Source organism: Borostomias antarcticus, assembly GCF_949987555.1.
Source record: "Borostomias antarcticus genome assembly, chromosome: 8".
In the NCBI taxonomy this organism is placed as follows: Eukaryota; Metazoa; Chordata; class Actinopteri; order Stomiiformes; family Stomiidae; genus Borostomias; species Borostomias antarcticus.
Window position 1 is genome coordinate 21,167,281 of NC_140241.1, and position 24,574 is coordinate 21,191,854.

The window sequence follows — 24,574 nt, forward strand, 5'->3', positions numbered from 1 at the left end:
TTTCATGTTTACCGAGTTCTGAGTAGGATCCATTCAGATGAGTGTCCCGGCTATACCAGTGGCTGAGAGCACAACTGCCTGTGAGGAATGAGCTGTTTCAGGGCTTCTAATGGTTTTAATAATGTCCATGGCAGTGGGTGAAGGTAGCCTCGCGTCACCAGTCTCTCCTCGGGGAGAAGAGCCTTTTGGTGTCTATTTACTTCACTGCCTTAAGCCCGCCCCATCATCCGTCTCGAGCCTGTAGAGCCCGCCTCCAACATCCGCTTGCTTTATTTTTCCTTAACCGGTAGTTCTCCTCGCATCTTCTTTTACAATTTTCGTCGGTGTTATGCCTGGTGATGCCATCGCAAATGTTATCTACCACAACTTCACCATGTGCAGCCTACAGTAAAAACATTACAACAACTGTTCGTCTAGACCGGCGAAACAATTGCGAACGAGGAAGGCCCCAGACGACTAGTGTGAAGGTATTTCGCCCAGCAGATGTTTTCATTGTCAGGGAAGTGGCTTTGGACTTTAGAGTTTAAAAAAAACACACCAAAAAATCAAAGAGCTTTAAATTAACAGATGTGTCTCTAGTGCAGGTCGAGAGTAGCCTAGCTGGTGCACCAACAAGGCAACAACAAGGGACTGTCGAACTTTTGACTGCCTCCCTCATGCTAAATGCACCTGTAATCCAACGCGGCTTTAACAGCCAGTTGAGTGGAGTTACGCGCCTCCCAAAAACTGGTAACAAACTAATCCTTTTCCGATGTAGTCTTCTTCTGTGGTTGTGGCGGTGCTTTGACGCTTCAAGGTAAGGGGGGGGTGTACTGTAGCCCACCACCATCGCCTGACAACAACAGCGCTGCTGATATCCCAGGTTAGCACATCTGAACGAGGAGCAGGGGGCCCCAGGGTGTCTCAGGGGGTCGGAGGTGTCAGAGGGAGGCCTCGCACACCTGTGTCAGCCCCCCGGGTGACTGCCAGGCTGACAGACAGAGAGATGCATCTCGACGTATGACACTGTGAAGTCTTAACCGCGCGACTGTCAGACCTGCAACCGCACGCTTCCGTGACCCTCCTCCTCCTCGTCTCTCTTCCTCGTCTCTCTTTCAGTGATTCTCTAATATTATTGCTGTTGTGCCCCTAAGCGAGACACGAATCCCGACTAGCCCCCTGGAGGGGGGGGGGGGGGGGGTCTTGGGCCAAAACGGTGTCGACCGCTCTAGGGCGAGGGCAGAGGTGAACGTTCCCGTCAGTAAACGGGGGAAAATGGGAGAGATCTTTCAACACAGTAAAATCCTTCTTTCCCCCCCCCCCCGGGGGGAAAATTACCACAGAAGGGTAACGAAATCTTACCCCTTTAACCATGTGAGGGTATTTGAAACTACACCCTGTCGCGCGGCCACCGTCGGCGGTGGAACCTCGCCCTGGCTCGCTACCACAGGATGGTGCTACTGCACGCGCTCGAGGCCTGTGTGTTATTAAACGTCTGTCCCCGACCGTGGCAGCGGGGTTGCCGGGGAGGCTCTCAAGACAGAACCGATAGGAGCCGTGTCACTCTCAAGGTCGCTCCTGCAAGGATGTTTAGGAGAGAGAGGCCGGTTGGCCTCTGGGCCGCTCAGCCCAGCGCTGGGTAGCGGCCAGGGAGGCGGGCTGAACCCCTCGGCCTGGTAGGAGAGACAGCCGAGAGGGCAGGCGGCACCCGCGGTCGCTTGGCAGATTTACTGTAGTAAAGACAGCAGCAAGGCAAACCATCCGGATCTGTAATTACCGTGAACCACCATCCCACAGTCGAATGACAGAGAAGAAGGGTTGGGCTCGCTTCATGGGTTCGACTGCGGCTTCTCCGGCTGCCGCTCCTGCCTCTCCGTCTAACGAGCAGCAGCTAGGAGACCGCTAGCTAGGTCGGCTGCTCCAGTTTTGAGATATATATACTGTATATATTTATTTATTTTTCACCCATGATCCACAGGCCAGTGCCAACCATACGAAATACACCCCTATTGGGGGCTGTGCTACGGCAGGGGGAGAGAATGCAGGAAACTAAATGTGTGTAATTAAAGGATTGTTCCGCTCTGAAGGTGCAAATGATGAAGAGGGATAAGGGTAACATCTGCAAATGTGGCACTGGTGCCAAGACAGACAAACAACCAACCACAAGCCTGCCAGTAAGCTTCACAAGGCTCACAATGGATCATTAGGCAATTTGTTCAGGGAAATAATTTGCATAGGAAGAGGGGAGGGGGGGGGGGATCATATGTAAATTATTTTACACAGCTTATTCTACACATAGAAATTGCGCGAACGTCGTGGGATTAGTCCTTCCTGGTCGCCTCTGAGACTGAGTGCCTGTGTTGACTTTGAATCCTCAGTTGTTTGGTGCGAGGAGGCTAGCCATGCAGCTACGTATGTGCTGGTGCTTGTCTCTCTCTCTCTCTCTCTCTCTCTCTGTTTGAACATGCCATCCGATACATCCCATCTTTGTTTTCTCAGCTTATGTCTCCAAACGACTCTGAAGATATTGCAGCTTTGTGTTCCAGATGACCTTGCTATGCCACTGTCATCCGGGGTGCCTTTCTTCGACCAGGGTAAACAATCAGGAGCAGACAGAGCCAGAGCCTTGGAACGGTGAGAAGACTTCATTAGAAGCCCCCCCCTCCACACACACACACACACACACATGCTGGGAGGAGGTGTCACATGATAAGGTGCAATGGAGGGGACCACACTGACTGAAAAAAACACATCCATAACTTTACTGCCAGCATCCACCTGAACAGGCGCGGTGAACAGTAATTTGTGTGCTGTTTCATCTATGGTACGATGCGTCTGCTCGACGCGCTACTGATGGATCTCCTGTTCGGCAGGATCAGAACATCTGCACGTCTCGGCCCAGAACAAAGAACAAATGAGCCGGTCACATCTTCACCTGAACCGTTTGAAACGGGAACAAACAGGAAACAGGAAGTAAACAGGACGCCCAGATACAATAGGGTTCCACCGTTCCGAGAGGGGGAGGGGGAGGTGGGGGCGTTCTCTCTTCGATGTAAATGCACATGTAAGAACTATAGTTCTCTTTAATTATGGCAAAGAGTTCCGTTTGTGATCAACGTGAAGTGAGAGAACACAGGGCCATTAGGACCGTTAGAACGCCGTTAGAACATTGTTGACAATGACAACAATCTTGGAGGAAAGTGAAAATGGCGCATACTGCCAGGTGAAAATACGTTGATCAAAATTTGAAGGCCACATTTTAAATGAAGTGTTTCTCTCAGGCTATCTCATTTCGCAGAGCATATCCTCGCGTCACGTGCTCTGTTTTTCCACTGCTGACATTCTCCTCGAAAGTTCAACGTGTTCTGTGGAAGCGGATTGTTTCTCCCTGTGCTATTTGACCCGTATCTGTGGCTGGCGTGTTTGTGTGCTCTTAAGACGGCGTCCAGACCCCCAGACAGACAGCCTTGGGCTCTCTGTTCACCCTGACCTGGACAAACAGACTAGAACAACACCGTCAGTCCGGTTCACTATGGCCCGGTCGGTTTCGCAGGTGTCACCCATGTTGACGGCGATGTGTCTAATTTTACAGCGGAGCCGCAGTCGGCGTCGGGGCCTCTGGGGTTCGCGGAGGAGGGATAATTGGTTCGGGTCGATTCCCCGAGCTGCCCCCAGCGGCACCAGCAGAGGCGCGGGGGTTCTGGGGGGGGTGGGGGGCGACCCGGCAGGGCCAGACACAGCTGGGCCCCTCCTCCATCAAAGGCCACCCCCCCCCCCACACACACACACCACACCGCCCACCTAGCCCCCTAGTCTACTCTGGAAACTAAGGATGGGTGAGGTGAAGACGACAGAACCCAGAACCGTCATACTGAACTGCAAATATGTCAGCTATCCGCTCAGACAACTTCATCGTCGCCCCCCCCCCCACCCCCTCACACACACACACACACACACACACACACACACACACACACAAACACACACCAGAAAGGGAAAGAGAGTTCCCTGGGAGCTGTTTTTTTCTCCGATGCAGCGTTGGATCAGATAGAGATTAGGACAATCTGCTCGGTAAAGGTGCTGATTAAATTTCAGGGGCTAATCCTTCTCTGTGAATGACCTTTTGTTTTTATCAACTCACAGAAGGTGCTTAGATGCCGCTGCCAAATCATACATTTGCATCCAACCGTTAATGATGCATATTCATTAAAAGCAAACAAGCAAGATATTTTCGCCGGAAATTACTAGTGTGCTCTTACAGTCATCTCCTGACAGTTTAAAAAAAAAAAAGAGGTACATTTTCATACCTGCTAGTTGTCCAGGTAGCCGGGGAGAGGGAGAAAGAGAGAGAGATAGAGAGGGAGAAAGAGAGAGAGGTAGAAAGAGAGAGAGGGAGAGAGGGAGAGAGAGAGAAAGAGGGAGAAAGAGAGAGAGGGAGAAAGAGAGAGAGGGAGAAAGAGGGAGAGAAAGAGGGAGAAAGAGAGAGGGAGAAAGAGAGAGGGAGGAAGAGAGAGGGAGAAAGAGAGAGGAATAAAGACAGAGGGAGGAAGAGAGAGGGAGAGAAAGAGAGGGAGAGAAAGAGAGGGAGAAAGAGAGGGAGAAAGAGAGGGAGGAAGAGAGAGGGAGAAAGAGAGAGGGGGCGAAAGAGAGAGAGGGAGATGGGCTACCAGGGAGGCAGCTGGAGAGAGAGACAGCTGGAGAGAGAGACAGGTGGAGAGGGAGAGAGGGAGAGAGGTGGAGAGGGAGACAGAATCACGTTTGCCGTAGAGAGATACATGACCATGCCATGCCGCCGTGTCCAGAACGGTTTTGGGTCGGGCTCGGGCTGAAGTTATCCTCGTCACAGAACCGGACACGAGAGGGCGGCGTGAACGAGCCGAGGACCGGCGTCCATCCGTTCAAATTAATTTCTTCGTCCTCCGAATAAATATTTATCGGTCGTGGCTTTATCAGCGCGCGGATGCTCCATTAAGCCGGATAATGCATGGCGACATCAGCGGGATCAACCTGGAAGGTGTGGTGGAACGTGCGTCCTTCAGGGTTCGATAGGCGCTGACTGGCCGGCCCCACGCTCACCCACGGGCCCTCCCTCTCTCGCAGAGCGCTGGGCGGATGGGGGGATGAGCCTGGATAGCTCTCCTCTGAAAGAGCCCAGCGTGAGTGGAAGAGATACACGCTAGCAAAAAACGTCAAACGAATCTGTAAAAGCAGGAAGTAACAATACAATGTTTTTCGATTGAACGCACACTGTCTTAGCATATAGATTCAACGTAGTACGGTGACTTGACTTCAAAATGTCTTTGGTCCTCGCCCTATCTGAAGAAACTTAAACGAGTTGGTGGTATGAATAAATGCAACAGCTTATGTCAACCGACGTAGGAGTGCCAGATCCAGCCTTGTAGTGGTATCTGTCTTTTTATAGAGCATCAGAACAGGCCACACACCCCACGTTCGGGCCGCACGTGGCCAAAACCGAGATGCTTCTTTGGATCCGTCAGCGTTGGTCTTATGCTGGTTCGTTTTCCAGACCTTGTACTGAGGTCTGTGGCTGCCTTATGGTACAGCGCTCTCCGCGCTGGTCTAAATTTGAGCCTGCCTCTCTCTCGCTGTGCTGAGCTTGCAGGCCTTAATGGCCAGCCCTCTCCCTCATCAGCACAGTTCAGAATAACGACATTCAAATGCTCTCTGGGGCAGTTCTGGGGTAACTTCAAGTCAATGAAGGACATTGCCTTTAAGGAAATCCTATGGGATTTAGAGCTTGAAAGTGGTGGGAAGTGTTTCTGTCACTAAACTTCTATACTGCCAATGCACTCCTGAAACTTTCTATCATGTTTGTTTAGTTTATTTGTTTAAGAGGGACAACGAATATTAATAAACACATAGTGTAAATTTTAGCCAAAAGGCTAGTTTCCGTCGGCAGGTCCCCCTGCCAGGAATTAAAAGGCCTACCTGCAAATCAATGTTTTATTGTTGTTCTGTATGTATGAAACCTGGATGGTTATGTGTTTTTATTGTGTGCTGCCCTCTTGAAAAAGAGATTTCCTTTAATCTCAACAAGTTTTATCTGGTTAAATAAAGTTTCAATAAATTAAAAAATAATGGAAGAACAGTCATAACTTGCTCTTAGTCCCTACATATGGAGATTCCAAAATTTAAATTTTGGCAACATGAGAGAATGTTTCGAATAAATCCCTAACATTTCAAAGCTTAGAGGCCATTCAGCTAATTTATTGCTAGATTCATTCCCTCCTCATGAAATCCCACCTCCCATAAATTGTCTTTTCTGTCTTTTCTTTTCCAGAGAGATGTAACATTTCAGAGAAACCATCGTGCCCTGGAAATGAACCTCCTCTTTTCCGTCTGACCTCAGTGGCACCTGTACAAACCTCTGTGCCATCTGTCTGGCAGGGTGCTCGCCAGCGCACATCTCACAGATAAAACCAGCTGGACGAGAAGGACGGAGGGGGGGGGGGAGTCTGACCACCATTTTGGAATGACAACAGGCTGTAGTGCAGTCGGGAGGAGGATGTGTATCTTTAACTGCTGAGGCTAAGGATGCCTGCGGCCTGGTCTCGGCGGGAGAGCCTTAGAGAAGAATGTGGTGTAATCCTACCCCCCGAAAACCAGGGCCTGCTCGGTCCCTCCCTGGCCACTATCAAAGGGTATTAACCAGGGTTGACGATTCCACAGCGTTTCCCACAGTTCCACGCAGCTGTATCCTCACACAGGTGTTTGGCAAACACAGTGTTTTCAAGGCAGAGGGGCCTGTGTGTGTTTATATCATTAATACTTCCTGAACACTCCACCTCTACGACCACAGCGTCCAGTTTGAAAATGCTTTCCTCTCTCTCGCTCCCTCTCTCTCTCTCCCTCTCCTCTCTCTCTCTCTCTCTATCTCTCTCTCTCCCTCTCCTCTCTCTCTCTCTCTCTGTTTCAGCTTGGTGATTTTTGCTAGTGTGTGCCCATTAGCGATTAGCCAGTTATCTCCACCTGCTAACCTCCTGGAGTCAGCCAATCAACATCCTGTCTTCACCTCAAGCCCCAGTGGGCATGCAACATTATGAATGAGTTTTGGCTTCCATAGTAGTGCATCTGGGACAATCGGTTGTTACGTGTCAATCTGATTAAATACCTTTCGATAGTGTAGCTGAAGACAAACAAAAGAGGAACTATGATGTAATTTGCCGTATGAGCTATGACCGTCCGTCCATCCGGCCATGCTGAATGCTGATCGACTCCTGTGTGTGTGTGTGTGTGTGTGTATGTGTGTGTGTAGTGTGTGTGTGTAGTGTATGTGTGTGTATGTGCGTGCATCCGGCATGCATGTACCACAGCCCTCCACTGAGGGGGCTGTCGCACAAGTGACTTTTCCTAGTACATTTTGCTTTGTACATAAACAAGTGCAAATTCGCAGTAGCTGTGACCACATACGTGCATGTGCAGCGCACATGTGCAGCCAGCCCCAATGTTTGTGGACCAACCAAACGATAACCATCCGATTAAAACGAGCTATAAAGCTGCTAGCCGCAGTGCTATATTAGCATTTGCATTAGCTTCCCAATTTGCCAAAATGGCTACATTTCAAATGCCTGTCATTTCCTTGTTTTTTTAGATATCTGCACTTGTTTTGTCATGGTAGAACATGGTGGTAGGCCACCCATGCACAGTCAGTGGTTGAAAAAGTTATAAGCACTTGAAATTTGTATCCAAATTTGTCAATTTTTAAAATGACAATTTCTCCTCCATCTTGTATTGGATCTCTCAGCTTTTAACATATTATAGGGAGACATGCACCATATCAGAAACTTCAGACCAATGTGAAACTTCAGACCAATCGGACTTAGGGTTTATGAGGAGTAACCTTTTATAGGTTTTGCCAAATTTTCAACCTGCAGAAAAATTCATTAAGGCGGACCTCATGGGTTCTTGAGGCAAATTTGTTCCCCACAAGGAAGGACATAAGTGTACCACGTTTCATACATCTTCATCAAACAGTGTTGAAATGCCTGCATTTTGAAATTTGCGCTTTAAATCTGTTACTATAGTGCCACCTAGTTACAAATCACGGTAATTCTTTCTGGCATAGTTACTCATGGTCTCTACTTGCAGCATGCAAATTTAGAGCATTTTTGGTCAAAGACTTTTTGAGTTATCCAGGAAAAGCTTTGTGGACCAACCAACCAACCAACCAACCGACCAAACAATCAACCAATAGAGCAAGCTACTGTATGGAGCTGCTGGTCACAGATTTTTTTAAAAGCTCAGTAGAAGTATAGTATATTCTACTCGGCAGACCGTTTTCTTTCTAAATCCACTCAATTCAGAGCTCAAAGTGTTTAGTAGCTCTTTTGGTGATTATTATTAGTTAGACACTGTAGAATGCATTGATCCACCATAGTGCAGTAACACTACATGGACAACAGATGGAGGCAGAGACCAAATGAACAGTATATTATCATACTATTTTATTGTTTAGCCCATTGGTTCGTATCGGGGCTAGGTGCATTGTAGGTACAGTTATCATTAGTTATCGTTGTTATATTCACAACATAGATCAGATGATTCTTATTTAGGTAGTTTGACCATGTTGGATAGATCCGAGAGAGATTATGGCTAGGCCATTTATGTGTGTCCAGCTGTCACAAAATTAGTCATACCTTATGTAGGAAGCCTGCCCAGATAGCAAGCGGATCTGGGCCATATACAGGCCAGATCTGGCCCTTGTGGCTTAGTTCCGGCCCATATATGGCCCAGAATTATTACACATCTGCTTGCTATCTGGGTGTGGAATTTCATCATAGAATGCAGATCTGCGATAATCACTGATTGGCTATACCTTAGATGCCCTAGCTACAAGCTGACACATTTCACTCAACAACTGTATACTGATGACACGCATCTTGGGTGAGGGACCACAGGTTCACTGTGCATTTGTTTTAAGTTGAATTCAACTTTTCATACACAGCTTCTCCACTGACACATCGACAGCTGCTTCAACGTCACACATTTCAATGGCAGAGTTGAATTATAGGGGAAAAAATTAGACATATTTACAATTATAGGACCATAAGTGGCAAAATGAAATCACGGATTGACATGTTTCCCTGTATATAAGCCTAAAACATCAGGTTTCCACTACAGTATACTGTACTAGCAGTATGATTACACTAGCGTCCATGAGGCTCAGTGTTAACAGGGACCATCTGTGTCTCTTCAGCATTTCCTCGTACATTGCACCTGAATCTTGTACATATGACAGATAAACAACCATTAATCTCAGAATCATGGCCTGTAAACATATTACTGTATATAGGAACAGGATCGGTGTGCTGTTCCAATGTGACCCTGTGACTATGAACCTTTAGCAGAGAGGGCGATCAGTAGCAGTGCCTGTCTGTCCACTAATTGTGGTAGAAGATATCCTGGTTACCAGTGTAATATCGCTGACCCACTAAGACCTGACACAGACTCTGACAAACATAGATTCAGGAGGCTACTACAGCAGTATTTGATTAAATCTCTGTCACGCACCCTTTCCCCTACACACACACACACACACACACACTGCTACACACACACACACACATACACACACTGCTACACACACACACTGCTACACACACATACTGTACACACACACTGCTACACACACACACACACTGCTGCACACATGCACGAGCGCACACACACTGCTGCACACATGCACGCGTGCGGGCACACACACACACACGTTAGTGGCTAGTGCCTCTGTTATTAGAGCCCATGCTCCAAATTAGAGGACTGGTTGCCCTGCCTTTGACAAACCAATACCACTCCGCTAGTCCTCTCATTTTAACCCCTCATATTTATAATGAAACACAGTTATCAAAACACTCATGATGAAAACCTGAAATCTTCTTTGCAGAGAAGCGCTCTGTCTAGATTCTGTGCCACTGGCTTAAAAGCTTAGTGTGAGTCCTTGGCATCTTATTAAAAAGCTGAAAGGTATTGCTTTTTTTTTTATTTTTTACAATTATAGATGTGACTATCCAATGTCCCACATATAGCCACTCGCTTTCCTTGGATGATGAAAGACAGATGTAAGGCTTTCTTTATCAAGTACTACACAGTGTCCAAGGATAATCCTTCCCTTTTCTAATCTATCACTTGAAGAAGAATAGGATGTCAACAGTAGTAAATATGAAGAAAAGCATAGACTACCTGCAGTATGCATGAAGAGAGTCTATGCAGCTAAGTTACTCTATATCTGTTCAACATTTTTTTATATTCGATCAAAAGCAATGATCAATCATCTCTATGAACAGGAACAAAGTCGGGGTTGGTGAATGAGGCATTTTAAGCACAGTGCTGGAGGGTACCTATAATAACACAGACATCCCCAGCTACAATTAGGCTACCACCCACATAAGTGTTCCACATCAACCAAACATATACAGTACAAATATATTAATTACTTGTAATATTCGTGAAAGAGACCGCATTGAAACCCCTTCATCTGAACTGAGCACCAATCTTCTGTTGGTCGACGTCACCGGGCTTGGAGGATGACGTATGCCCCGGATGTGGACGGAACCAGGGACAGTGATGCACGCGCCTCGGTGACACATGCGACAAGCCAGACTAGAGCAATGGAAAGTGGCCAGCTAGCCTGGTAGCTAACTGCCTGGACCCTGAAAACAAGGAAAACACTCTCAAATAAGGCGATTTCTGGATGTACATCTACGTTTTGCTGCAAGTTGATATTATCTGGAAAGCCAGTGGTATTTTCAAGCAAATGTAGCCTCTAACATCGTTGTCGGATATAGATTTTGGCTGGCCCCAGCTAGCGTCAGGCAAAGTCGTCAGTTTAGTTAGTACACTGTTATTGAGCAAATAAAAGACATACACATTTGTGGATTAACAGTAAAGAAAGGTAATTTTGTTTTCTTTTTATACTGTTGCTGCAACTTCCTAACATGAACATTGCTAGGCTAACGACGTACAGTTGATAGGGTACAGGGGGTGTGTTGTGCATGGAAGTATTTTGCGTCTAGTCAAGTCAACGCATTTATTTTTCAAGTTCATTGTTTCGTGCACACTCGTACACAGTTCCGTTCATTTGAATTCGCTCGCATTTTAAGCCATTAAAGAACCTGCTTTACGCGCAGTGAACGCGCGATACGGTGAGCAAAGCATCTTCACGGCCATAGTAAAGTTTTGGCTGAGCAACAGAGTAGCCTCCAGGTTTGATTGATCAATCAGAAGTGTGGTGCACCGGTGAGCTGCGACCGTTTGGAGTTGAACATGTGAAGTTCAGTTCACGTCTGCAGCTACCCCAAGCATACTGTCCCCCAAAACAGACACTCGCTTCAGTTATTACGCGGCAAAAGTACGCTTGTCCAGTCCGGCTGAGCCAGGCGCTTTGAGGACAGACATTCCAGTCATTGCATCAGGTATTATAACAACCAGGCGAATTATCACGCAGAATACGAGTACATATACCACACAACAACTGCTGTTATGGTATGGAACGTTTTTGTCAGAAACGCGAGCTACATTGTAGCCTGACCATCGAGGCTACCGCTCGCAACAATGTTGAGTTACGATGTTGCACATTCAGGCTCTGCTACGCAAGTTTGATGGCATCATCTGAACGATTGTCTGCGAAGGAGTGTGTGCTAGAATCACCCCGTCTGTCCCGTTCTTGATTCAGTGAGTAATTCAGTGACTAATTTTGTAGGCTCTGTATCAAATATAAAGGTATAATGCAATATTTTCCCCCAATATTTCCCATATTTGGATTTTGTCCTTGCAAGTTGACACATCCACGGTCCATGATCATCTCCCCGCGCTGTTCTAACGCGCCCTGGACCACAAGTGACCTGTCGGCTGCAGCCGTACAAAACAAACCGATCCGATGAGATGATCTTCTGTGGTCTATGTTGTCACATTGCTTCGGAATATTAACAATTATTATTACACGTTTGTTGTTTTTTTGCAGTGGAATGCAATCGTTAAACTAACCCTGACACCCGTTTTAACGGTGGCAATCGATATATTAAAAGGTAGCTAGGCGGCCGTCCATTCACGCTGTAGGCTGTTCTGTGGCAGAGGCACGCACATGGGTTGTAGGCTGACTCGGCTGAGTGCATGCCGAAAACTAATAAAAAGTCCTCAAAAATAATACATTCCATAAAATGATATTTACAGACATTCGGTTGTATTGCCGTTGTCTGATTGGTCTGCAAACTGTCAGCTTTATTCCAATTTTGTCGCTGTCTTTTATGCGTTTAGCCCATTTATTTAATTAATTAATTATTTTCTTTGCACGGGATTGACACTTCTTGATCTCACGGCTAAACTGCATTTTGCACTGAGCTGGACTTGGGAAAGATTCGTTTTATCCCATTTTCTTCAAACAATTATATTTCACTGGAATCGTTAATTTTGTGAAACCCCTCGTTGCATAATGATGCGCTGAAAGGGACTAGGTTCTAGCGCAAAGCGGAATCTTGCGACTCCGGTCTGGATTTTGAGGAAGATCTGAAATAGTGATCAGGTCCCCCTCCTATCACTGCGAACTGGCGTCTTCTGACCGATATTTGTTTCCATGTTTTTAGGTTTGTGTGATTTTGCTAAAATGCATCACCAACAGCGAATGGCAGCCTTAGGGACAGACAAAGAACTAAGCGACTTATTGGATTTCAGTGCGGTAAGCAAATGTTACTATATCGCAATGACTCGCAAAACCGACCTAACGTCGACTGTTTACATTTTGTGATGTATTCCATAGCCTCATAGTTTGGCATCATTGTGAGACGCATCAAAAGTGCTTATTTTCACTGTACGTCTGTAACATCACGTAAACTATATGACTGACGAAAGTTAAAGCATTTGTGGTTTCTATTGAGTGTTTTCTCCACAAACATGTGCAGAAAAATATGATATTACAATAGTAATTTTGTTGTCTTGTAGATGCGAAACAGCGATTTGAAAATGTTCCCAACATCAATGGTAGTATATCCCATTTTAAGTATTTTTTTCTTGTTACATTTTGTTCTAGACTAGCCTACATTGTTGTATTAGTTTGCCCCTAAGTGCATTATTCCAGCGGTAGCGCTGTCAGCTCAGTGACTGTGAGAAGTGCATGCAGGAGGGGATAGACAGTCGGGGCAATTTATCACAACCGTACTTTTCCACTGTTAATATTTTCACGTCATATTTTGAATAACGCCTAGTTTAAACTTGACTTCGACTTGCTGTATAGATGTCTTTGAATATATTGTATTAGTAGAACGGTATTCGGAAGTTTGGACAGGAAATGTCCCTTTCCCGGCCATGTTCTCTTGGACCAATAATGCACTCTTTCATGGTCAACTTATGTCTCTTTAAAATGAAACACCTGTTTTAAAAAAAAAAAAATACAGTAGCCTATACAGTCTAGTTTTTTTCTTTTCCATGCAGTTTTCAATTAGAGACTTTGTACCGATGTGTGTTATGATTTAACTGTTTTATCTGCTCATTTCTGAGCCAGACATTTTGCACTTACAGTGTTTGGATCCGGTGAAGTTCATCATTGGCATTGTGTCAGAGGGTGATCTCTAAATTGGCAATAGGTTCCACTGATCACAAATCAGTATTGTGTTGTAGGCCTTTAAGCATAATGTTAGTATTACAGAGTGATTCTGTTTTAGTTTTATTATTTTATATGATGACTTTACCAAAACATTACATGGTATGCTATTTATTCTATAACATGCTTCTTGTATTTTTTTTTTGACATTCATGGGTCCCTCTAGTGACGTCTGGTTTGTTTCTTTCTAGATGTTTTCCCCTCCTGTTAGCAGTGGAAAGAACGGACCAACCTCCCTCGGCAGTGGACATTTCTCAGGCTCAAGTATGTCAATCATAGCTCGTTTTAAATAAGATAATTCACTTGATTTGTTGCAGTTAAATTCGATTGGTTTCAGTATTTCATTTTTTTTGTGGTAGCAGTGCTGACGATATTAATGTTTTATTTTATTTTTTGCTTTGTGCATCAGAGATCCACCTAACTGCAGTGTCACTAAGCACTTGATGTTTGTTTGGGGTCTGGTAGTAGTGGTTAAACTCGTGCAGGTCCAAGTGATGTAGTCAGGTGTTCTTAACCCTCTAAAAAACCTTCCACTTGATGCGGTGTGTGTCTGTGAGGGGACTGGCTGGCTAAAAGCAGTCCCTACACATCAGGCCTTAGCAGCATGAGATGTGTTCTCTCCTTACGACCAGCCCTTACCGCTGAGCACTCACACCACTGGATCATTTTGTGGGTTGAGAGAAACGGAGAGATCCTGAAACGTAGGCCTGTCTTTGTTTACCCCGTTGTTCTTTTGTTGTTGTTTGTTCTCTGCATGGGTTTTGCTGCACTAGCTCTTTGTCTCCGGACTGCAGTGTCAAAGTCGTGTTCTGAGGAGATTTTGGATGGCATTTTTAAAAGTCTGGCCTATAAGTTAACTCGATTTTACAGTGCACCAATATGCCACTACACCTCACCACGAGAGGTATGGATAGTTCCAAACCACCTCCACTACATACAGAACACATCTATATCTCTCCAGTGGTACCCAAGCTGAGAGCACATTTTCATGTGTTATAATATGTACGGTAGGCCACTTAGTTACAGTAGGACATATCGAAGAACAAAGCTTACAGTATTATCATATCAGCTTCATACTTCATATAAGAGAATAGGCTCTGTGATGGTGAAATGCATATTGGTTATTGTAGTGTTTGGGTCTAGAATGAGTGAGAGATCTCTTAACTAGACTGTGTTTAATTGTTCATCTTCCCGTTATGAAACGAACACGACATTTGGAGGTCAGGTGACATGTTTGGAGGTCAGGTGACATGCTCAGAGGACATCATACAGTCACAGGCCCAAACCAGGAACTGGACTGGGGGTTGGGATCGGATATTTTGGGGGATCATCCCGAAAAGATACAGCACATAAATCTTCCTTCCGCTGGATGCCCTAGGCTTCCCTTCGCTGTCACTGTTTTCAATGTCTATACGGCTATTTCAGGTCTTGGCAATTTCCATGTTTTCCTCGTTCTCGTAACCTCTCGGATCCTGTGTTTTCCCCGTGAATTGTGTTGTCGTGTAGGACGGGGGGCGGGGGGTACTAAACTGCTCTACCCTGTTGCCATGCAACTTGCAGTTGGCAGCGACAAGGAGGAAATGTTTCATAAAGTGTGAATTGACAAAAAACACACACACACACACACACACACACACACACACACACACACACACACAAAAACGACGAGCCCTAGAACCTTAAATCTCCTACGCGTAGGCAGGTGCTATATTTATTTTATTTATCTTTTCAAGCTGAAACATCAGCTCAGGAGGCGATCACTAAATCCATCTGTGGCGTTTATTTTTCCTTTGTGAGTGAAAAGCTGTTCGGAAACAAGCAGGCGGCCTCAACCTCTGTCTCTGCCAGTGTTCCGCATTCAAGAAATTTGGGGCGAAGGCAGATAGGCCCTGATGGCACGCCGTATTTTTGTTCTCTTAATCGGCATAGCTTATTAAGTCACAGCTCAGCGTAAGAATGTTTTAATAATATCCTGGTCCCCATTTGATGTACTTGTAGGCAGACGGATCGAGTGCTCCAACGCCTGACTGACTGCTCACTGCCTCTATTCATTCAAATCTGCTGTGGTCATGCTTGTCAATCAAAACAGACTGATTGCATTCAAAATAAAGATGAAGTGAGGGAACCAGTCATTTAATACTCCCTTCCTCCCCCCCCCCCCCCCCTCACCATCTTTTTTTTGCCTCTAAGAGTGTTAAATTGTCTTGTTCCCAAGCAGCAGAACGACAGTGACTACATAAAACAGCCATGCTCTAATTGTGTAGCGGATTAGGAATTAATCGGTGTTTTAGCTATAATGGTGATATTATTAGTAGTATTTGCTATTTAATACTAATAATTACTGTGCTAATAATGGCGATAATCTCATGGTTGTGTCTAAGTCATCTTTTCTCAGAGACTGATACTTTAGCCTTGAATGACTGAATGAGACCAAGTTTCTTCACACTCAGTCTCCCGTTAAAAAATGGCGGTTCTGTGACAGTGAAGCTAGAAACAAGTGCACAGTAAACACATTGCCCACCAATCATGAATCACCCCTTTGTGTCGATGAAGCAGTGGAAGCAAGTGTAAACATTTAGGAGTGGTTAGCAGGTTGATTCTAAGGGTGATACTGTAGATCCCTGAGGCCTACACCTCAACAGGAGTGCGCACGTAGAAATCTCACAGCGGTCTGTGAACATGACGCGGTGACGACGCTAACATTTTTGAACGCACTTCGCCGGGCGCGCTTTGCCAAAATGCGAAGGGTCTGGAGCTGCTGATTTTATTTCCAAGGGGCGTTGTCAACGGTCGCACCTATAAAAACAGATCGACCTATAACCAGTCAGAGCAACGGAATGCGGGTCAGTCGTCGTATTGTCCAATCAAATGGGTGTAGTTGCTTTGAACCCGCCCCATATCAGATACTCGGTTGTGATTGGTAGGCAGATGTCTGCCGGATGGAATTCAGTCGGATGAGGGCGTGGCCAGACCGATCTGCGGAGAGAAAGGTCGGAGGTCACGTGACCAGGACGACGAAGCCGAGCTAGGAAAAAAAAATATCTGAGAGGAAACAAACTACAACACCTCCGCTGTCTTTGACGTTTGCCACCTCTAATTATCACTACCCTGATATCGGAAGCACTGCTGTGTGTAGCTTCTGAACATTGGGTTACTCAGCTGTAGCCTAACTTAAATAACCACGGTTTGACACTATATGACCTTTCACTAACCCAACATGAACTACCCAAACAAGTCATCTCATCTGTGTTGTGAAATACAATGACTATAACTGATAATAATTGTACAATGCACAAGCCTATGAGAATCCTAACATGTAGAACAAGCATAGAGAGCAGCTATACTCCCAAAGCGCTAAGCTGTGTGGATTTAGAAAGTAGTCGGGCCCCTGAGTAGAATAGACTATACTTTTCCTACCTAGATACCAAGTATAGCCGTGTATGTACAAACCAATATCTATTTGCAATGGGAAACACACTGCGGTTAGCACACCCTTGGGCTCTGGTACATGTGCGATGATGAACGAACAAACGAACCGACTAACCGACACGGGCCGATCTAATTGCCCTCCCCGATCCGATTTCACGGGGGTGGGGGAGAAGCATCTCCCCGCTCTATGATGTGGGAAACCCAATCGAAGAGTGTGACAATAAGAGTTAATTATCGCAGTGGATCAGCTACAAACCCAATCCGACCCCCGAGGAACAGACTACGACCGGCTTTTAACGTTTTCCATCTGCACGGTGAAATCTAGACCCCGGATAACACATGTCAGGCTTTTACTCCCGGACCTGTAATAGCTAACTGCTAGGCAGGCTCTCCATAGGAGTTATTGTGAAGGTTAGGCTGCATTCCCAGTTGACTGTTCTTGACTCTTCCAAACAAGCCAGCAGCTGCATAGAGTCAGAGCCCAGTCCCACACTTCCTGTTCTGGCTCACCGTCATGTTTTGGAGATCTCCCAGTGTTGGCCCGAGCTCAGCCATGCCTATGGTCAGCTACAGTATAGTCTTCTAATGTTAGTACCGCTGTAATGCCAAATGAACAGACATTAGAAGTCAGATCATTGAACTCTGTACAGCAACTGAGCATTTAAAATCACATTTTGAAACGGGCCACCGGAAAGAGATTTAGGGCTGTTATATTTTAGTTTAGTGAACTGTTTACTTTTTGGGGACGTTTCGGCTGACTGCTTTCTGATGTCGCTAATGCACGGTTGCCTGTAAACGGCACGCGCGCTAGCGCAGGTTTGATATCGGTGTCATAACATCACTGTTTATGTTCATCCGAGCACCTGCTCACACAGAGGCACGCAGAGCCACGCGGTGTAATTAGTCTCTTAAAGATAAGGACACAAAAGTGTGAACCCGCCTGGTAATTAGCACCGTAGGTGAACGGGAACGCTAAGAAAGGGAGAACTTCAATTACAGCCGCCAACTCGTTCCGAGGGAATCTTTCGAACCCGGAGATTCTCGCTAGACGCTGAAAAAAGATGGCCGCCGTAATTGAGAAGCGACGAGGGTTAATGTTAGCGCGTCGCGAGGGGAGCGTGGGGCGGGGCCGCCGTCGGCGCGGGGTGAGGCCTCCCGTCGCGTAGGAGCCGACGTTTCTGGAGAGCGCTGACAACATGGTAGGCTAGCGGCACTTGAGCCGGACCGGCGGGGAGGCGAAGGACAGAGGCTTGATTCATGGCCCTCTCCCCTCAGGACGGGAATGTCTGGGACACTGCCGGCCCTGTTTACTACGCACAAGTCCGTCCTCAGACAGGGATGACACAAAGAGAGAAAGAGAGGCAGTGTGACAGTCGGTTGTAGCCCTGTCGCTACGTATAGCCCCCCGGTTTATATTCATCTGTTTTTTTGGGGCGCCCCGGTAGCTCAACTGGTTGGGGTGCGTACCATATAAAGGCTAGTCCTTTCTGCAGCGGCGTGGGTTTGAATCCGGCCCCGCGCCCTTGTGTGTCTTCCCTCTCTCTCTCTCTCTCTCTCTCTCTCCGGCCTTTCCTGTCTGGCCTCACACTGTCCTATCCTAATAAAGTAGAAATGACCTAAAAAATGTCTTTATATTCATCTGGTTTTTAAATTACGCCGTGAGTTTAAGTAGCAGAGTTGGATATTTAGGTTTGAGGCCAGTCCTCTCGACATGAACTGTGTTTTTACCCCCTCCTGTTGTGATAATAATATCTCAGCACAGTGATGCTAGAAGAACAGCCCAAAAACTCAGTCAGTAGCCTATGTTGACTCTTTGAAAAAGGCTTATTAAGTCTCTACGGGCTCACTGGCGCATTAACTAGCCTATACATCGGCCTTGGCGCTGGGGGCGGGGCCAGGGATGGGTGAAACCATTGTTTTTTTTAGGGGGGGGGGACAGAGTGATGTGCCCTGGCTTTGTGCTCCGCTCTGTATTCCCGTGGCCTTGGCACCAGGGCGGGTGCTGGCGGGGGGTGCGGGGGGGGAGGGGGGCGGTGGCACCGGGGTGGGTGCTGGTGAGGGGCGCGGGGGGGGAGGGGGGGGGGGGGGGGGGCTGGAGAACGCCTCTGGCCCGCCAACTCGTAAATCTGCTGGAACATCCCCAATGCCATCTGCTGCAGTCACGAGCCAGGAAAGGAAGAGTTAATGGTGGTGGTGTCTGAGTGTAATGTGTGTGTGTGTGTGTGTGTGTGTGTGTGTATGGGTTGGGGGTGTATGTGTATAGCGGGTGTGTGTGTGTGTGTGTGTGTGTGTGTGTGTGTGTATGTATGGGTTGGGGGTGTATGTGTGTAGCGGGTGTGTGTGTAGCGGGTGTGTGTGTGTGTGTGTGTATATTGGGGGGAGGGTGTATGTGTGTAGTGGGTGTGTGTAGTTGGTGTGTGTGTGTGTGTAGGGTTTATGTGTATACGCTCATGGTGTTGTGTGTGTGTGTATATTGGGGGGAGGGTGTATGTGTGTAGTGGGTGTGTGTAGTTGGTGTGTGTGTGTAGGGTTTATGTGTATACGCTCATGTTGTTGTGTGTGTGTGTGTGTGTGTGCGTCTCCATGGCGATGGAAGGTTCATGTTCAGGGTTAAAGTGTTCTGTTTCAGATCAACCCATAAACGTTTTTTGCTTGGTTTTGTTCGCTTCTCTCAAATTAAAATCCTCTCTCCTCTCCACACTCGTCTTTTACACAACCATTTCGAGCGTGGTTTCAAATTGTAAATCATTCGGAAAACCTGTGACCAAATGGATGATAAATAGTCACGAAATAAAGTGAAATGTTGTTGTTTTTTCTCTAAAATGACATCTGTCTGGTGTTCATAGAGTCTATATGGAAGCTAATCACTGTTGTGTAGCTGGCAGTCTTGTCCACCTCTGTGTGATATTATCAGCAAAAACAATAAAATGTCAGACACTGGATGAGATGATCCTATATGGATAGAAAATGGAGCTGTGTATGTGTGTGTGTATGTGTGTGTGTGTGTGTGCAGGCTCTTGGTTACGTGCACTTGTCTGTCTCAGGGTCGTCTCCGAGACACATGTGGGTTGACCTGGAGAGACCAGCCCACCATTCTCATTGGCTGTTGAACATCTGGCTGCTTCTCCCTGCATTGCTGTGTGTCTGTGTGTGTGTGTGTGTGTGTGTGTGTGTGTGTGTGTGTGTGTGTGTGTGTGTGTGTGTGTGTGTGTGAGAGAGAGAGAGAGTTTGTGTGTGTGTGTGTGTGTGTGTATGTATGTGTGTGTGAGATGTGTGTGTGTGTGTGTGTGTGTGTGTGTGTGTGTGTGTGTGTGTGTGTGTGTGTGTGTGTGATGCCACATTGATCTCTCTCTCACATTCCACAGTCAGGGCCTCGAATAGCACTCCTTACTCCAAACAGACTCTTACTCTCTCCCTCTCTCTCTCCCTCCCCCTCCTCTCTCTCCCTCTCTCTCTCTCTTTCTCTACAACCCTGCTTGTTGATGGTTTTAACAACCATGTCTGCGATAACTTTATGGTTAAATAAAAAAAAAAGGATTCACTATAGTGTGTTGCCCTTGTCTGCAGCACAGTAAAGAGGACAGTTCTGACCAGTCCATATGTGACATCCATCTTTCAACAGCGTGAAGCCATGTAAGTGTCCAGTAACTACGCCTCCACCAAGGGGCTGACCGTTGGGTTTAGCGAGGCATCGAGCGTGGCGGCCGACGTTTAACTCTTCAACTAATAGAGGGTAAAAAAGAAAACTGGTTCAGAGAATCACCAGGAGAGAGAGAGAGAGGGAGAGAGAGAGAGAGAGAAGGAGAGAGGGGGAGAGAGAGAGAGAGAGAGAGAAGGAGAGAGGGGGAGAGAGAGAGAGAGAAAGAGAGAGAGAGCAGGGGGACGCCTGAGATTTCCAGTACCAATGTTCGTGTGTGTGTGTGTGTGTGTGCGCGTGTGTGTGTGTGTGTGGAAGTGTAATGAACTTGATTAGTCTACTTATTTTACCCCAGAGCTGAGAAGGCTCTCCTGGTTGAGTCCGGCGCGATTCGGAGCCCGCGAAGCGAACGGCGGCAGCCTGGGAAAGCTAACGCTACGCTAACCTCGCGCGAACGCCCAGTACGCACGCTCACATCACCCACATAACGCATTATAATCCCAGCTCCAACCTGGAAGCGCGCACGGTTTATGCAAGTGTGCCGTGCATACATATAATATACGCGCGCAAGTGTGTGTGTGTGTATGTGTGTGGATAGTGTGTATTTGTGTTGCGTGCAAGTGCACAGCCGAACTCATTCAGCAGTTTGGACCCGGACGGTGGAATGTAACCAGAGAGGTCCAGCCAAGCCGTTCCCACAGAAGTGTTCTCACATGAAAGGCTTTTGTTTCCCCTCGCTCACTAAGAACAGCAAGGGATTTTTTTTTTTCACTCCCACCCCCTTTTTTTTCCCTCCAAACTTTGCAGGTGTTCGACATCGAGTCATAAAACAAGACGTGCCTTTTAGTCTTGTGTAGCGCCAGCCCCCAGCTCCAGACCCCAGGCCTAGTCCCAGCCCTAGTCCCAGCCCTAGTCCCAGCCCCAGCTCCAGTCCCAGCCCTAGTTCCAGCCCTAGTCCCAGCCCTAGCTCCAGCCCCCAGCCCTAGTCCCAGTCCTAGTCCCAGCGCTAACTCAAGTCTCAGCCCTAGTTCCAGCCCTAGTCCTATCCCTAACTCCAGTCCCAGCCCTTGTCCCATCCCTAATCCTAGCCCTAACTCCAGTACCATCCCTAGTCCCATCCCTAGTCCCAGCCCTAGTCCTAGCCCTAACTCCAGGCCCATCCCTAGTCCTAGTCCCAGCCCTAGTCCCAGCCCTAGTCCCAGCCCTAGTCCTAGCCCTAACTCCAGGCCCATCCCTAGTCCCAGCCCTAGTCCCATCCCTAGTCCCAGCCCTAGTCCCAGGCCTAGTCCTAGTCCTAGTCCTAACTCCAGTCCCAGCCATACGCTGCTCTGTGTGGGTGGGGCCTTGCTCTTTTTCAACAGCAGCAATAAGGGGGTTTGCTATGTGCATGTGTGTGTGTGTGTGTGTGTGTGTGTGTGTGTGTGCATATGTACATACTTTACATGGTTATGTGTGTGTGTGTGTGTGTGTTGCCGGGGCTCCCTCTCCCGAGCTCTGTGATTGGGTGGAAGTGTTCTGCTGTGGGGTGAGGGTGAAGAGAGAGAGAGAAGACTCTGCTTAGTGTAAAGTCCCAGCTGGAGTTATGTGCTATGACAGGCCTCAGGGACCACGCCCCCCCCAACACACACACACACACACACACACACACACTGGCCCCAGGACTGTTGATTATGTGATTACGTATTTGTAAGAAACAAGTGTTTAATTGAACGTGATGTATTCAGCATATCAAACAACTGCATTAGTCATTAGTCTTTTTAACTTATTTGATTTGTGTTGAGATTGCGTTATCGCTAAGGGCGCCTGTTTGTTTAGTGATTTCGTGCAGTGTGTGACATGGTTGAAGCTGAGTGAAGTGGTTTTGGGGCAAACCTGTACACAAGTGAAGACTTCCTGTCCTCACGACACGTAAAACATGTCTGGACACGGACGAACACGCTATCCGAACACGCTAGCAGGACTTGTGTTGTGTGTGTGTGTGTGTGTGAGAGAGAGAGAGAGAAAGGGAGAAAGAGAGAGAGAGAAAGAGAGACGAAGTAATGAGAAGAGAGAGTAATATTTTAAACTCCCCCTCACTCACACACACACACACACACACACACACGCACACACACACGCACACACACAACCCCCCCCACACACACACCCACACCCCTACACACCCTCACCCCCACACACACATACACCTCCCCCCCACACACACAGCCAGACCCCGACCCTGCACCCCCACTCCAGCGCGGCCTGTTTCCAGTCAAGAGTCACGCCCCGCCCCTCTCACGAGAGCGCCACATCTGCTCCCCCGGACCCCTGGGGGGTCGCACCCTCTCTGCTCGTCTGATTGGCCGGTGCCCGCGAGTGGCGTTGGCTTAAATAGCCGAGTATTAGGGAGAATTTACAACCGTTACAAACAAGACGTGTGGTGGTAGATGTGATCCCGTCTCAATGGATCTAGTATGCACTAGATCCAGGGTTAGTAGGTCTGTATGTAGGCTACAGTAATGCTAGCACACAACACCGTGCCAAAGCCTTAGTGTATTATACTGTAATAAACAGCTACCTCCAAGACATGTATCCTGGGCTCTTTTTAAGGTTGTCTGTGAAATATCACTTCTGTCAACAGCGGTATCATAATTCGTGCTCTCAGATGTACAAAAAAAAAGAAAAAACGCCTTCGCACATTTTGCACCAAAGTGTAAATTAATTGCGTTATTGTTTCAATTGCATATTCCAAGCCTCATTTGCAGTTCATTCAGAGTTTTCGGTTCAACAAAATAAATTGCTTTCGCGATAGCTAAGCTGCCGCAAATGAAGGTGCGGAAAATGTTTACCTGCTTAAGCGTTTTGCTTTCTCACTCTCACTTGTTGTGATATTCTCTTTCGCAAACAGAGGAGAGGGGAGACGAGTGTTTGTTGTCCCTGAGTCCCTTGCTGTGAGAAAGACAATAGAGAGAGACAGATAACAGACGCGGTTTGGGTCCGAGGGATTCGGATCTGCCTGGGGAAGCGACGGTAGCTCCAGGTGTGTGGAGGGGAGTGTCAGGTGGAGTCCGGCCTGGCGTTAGCAGTACGGCCGTGCGCCCGTGTGACCCCTCTGTCTGCCGGCCTCGGGGGCGGGCTCCCGCCCAAACTGTCCCGCCTCTCTCCGTGTCCGGGATACGGATCAAGGCTCAGGTCAGTTCGACCAATCGGACGTCCCTACCGGTGTCCGGTTACAATTCGCACAACTTCGTCTGCATGCTTGCTAACGTTGAGTCTGCTGTGTTGGTGAGTTTCGGTCTCTTGGTGTTTCAGCGTGTAGCCTCGGCCAAACATGGTCAATCCCGTTATAGATTCCCATTATAGACATACCCGGTAATTAGACCTCTAGTGCGTATTCAAGCCACGTCAATGTAAGAGTTTATTTACTGCTGCTGGTGTCCTAAGGGCCAAGCATCAGCCTGAGAGGTCAGATCTGTCCCATGTAAACACATAGCTTATGTGCTCGTTATCACGTGCGGAGTGTGGAGACAGCAGCGGGTAATTAAGGTGTTATATATGCATTATATAACACATCCAGGCGGAAGTGGGCTCTGTTCGCTTAATCTGTCGACGATCCCGTCATCTGTTGCTATTAATGCAGAGCCACCCGTCTCTCTCTCTCTCTCTCTCTCTCTCTCTCTCTTCGTTGTTTTTTCTCTCACTCGTCCTCTTTCTCAGTTGTTCTCCCTCTCTCTCTCTCTCTTTCTCTCTCTCTCTTCGTCGTTCTCTCTCTCACTCGTCCTCTTTCTCAGTTGTTCTCTCTCTTTCTCTCTTCCTCTGTCTCTCTCTCTCTTTCTCTTCATCGTGGCCATCTGACTGAGATGTGTCCAGGCAGCCCTGCTTAGACAAGCAGCTAGTGCTCCTCCAGCGATAATAGTAGCCTTTATCTCCCATGCGTC

At 47.3% G+C, this 24,574-nt stretch overlaps 1 protein-coding gene across 1 annotated transcript in view; it reads left to right on the top strand.

Annotated features, from left to right (window-relative positions):
- Nucleotides 1–12,598: 12,598 nt before the first annotated feature.
- Nucleotides 12,599–24,574, top strand: part of tcf4 (transcription factor 4) — a gene marked incomplete at both ends in the record, with an annotated part of 150,076 nt that continues 138,100 nt past the window's right edge. Inside the window, 2 exons of the mRNA XM_084442717.1 lie at nucleotides 12,599–12,670; nucleotides 13,783–13,855. Of these exons, the coding sequence (XP_084298843.1) occupies nucleotides 12,599–12,670; nucleotides 13,783–13,855 (145 nt within the window). The remainder of the gene's footprint in view (nucleotides 12,671–13,782; nucleotides 13,856–24,574) is intronic.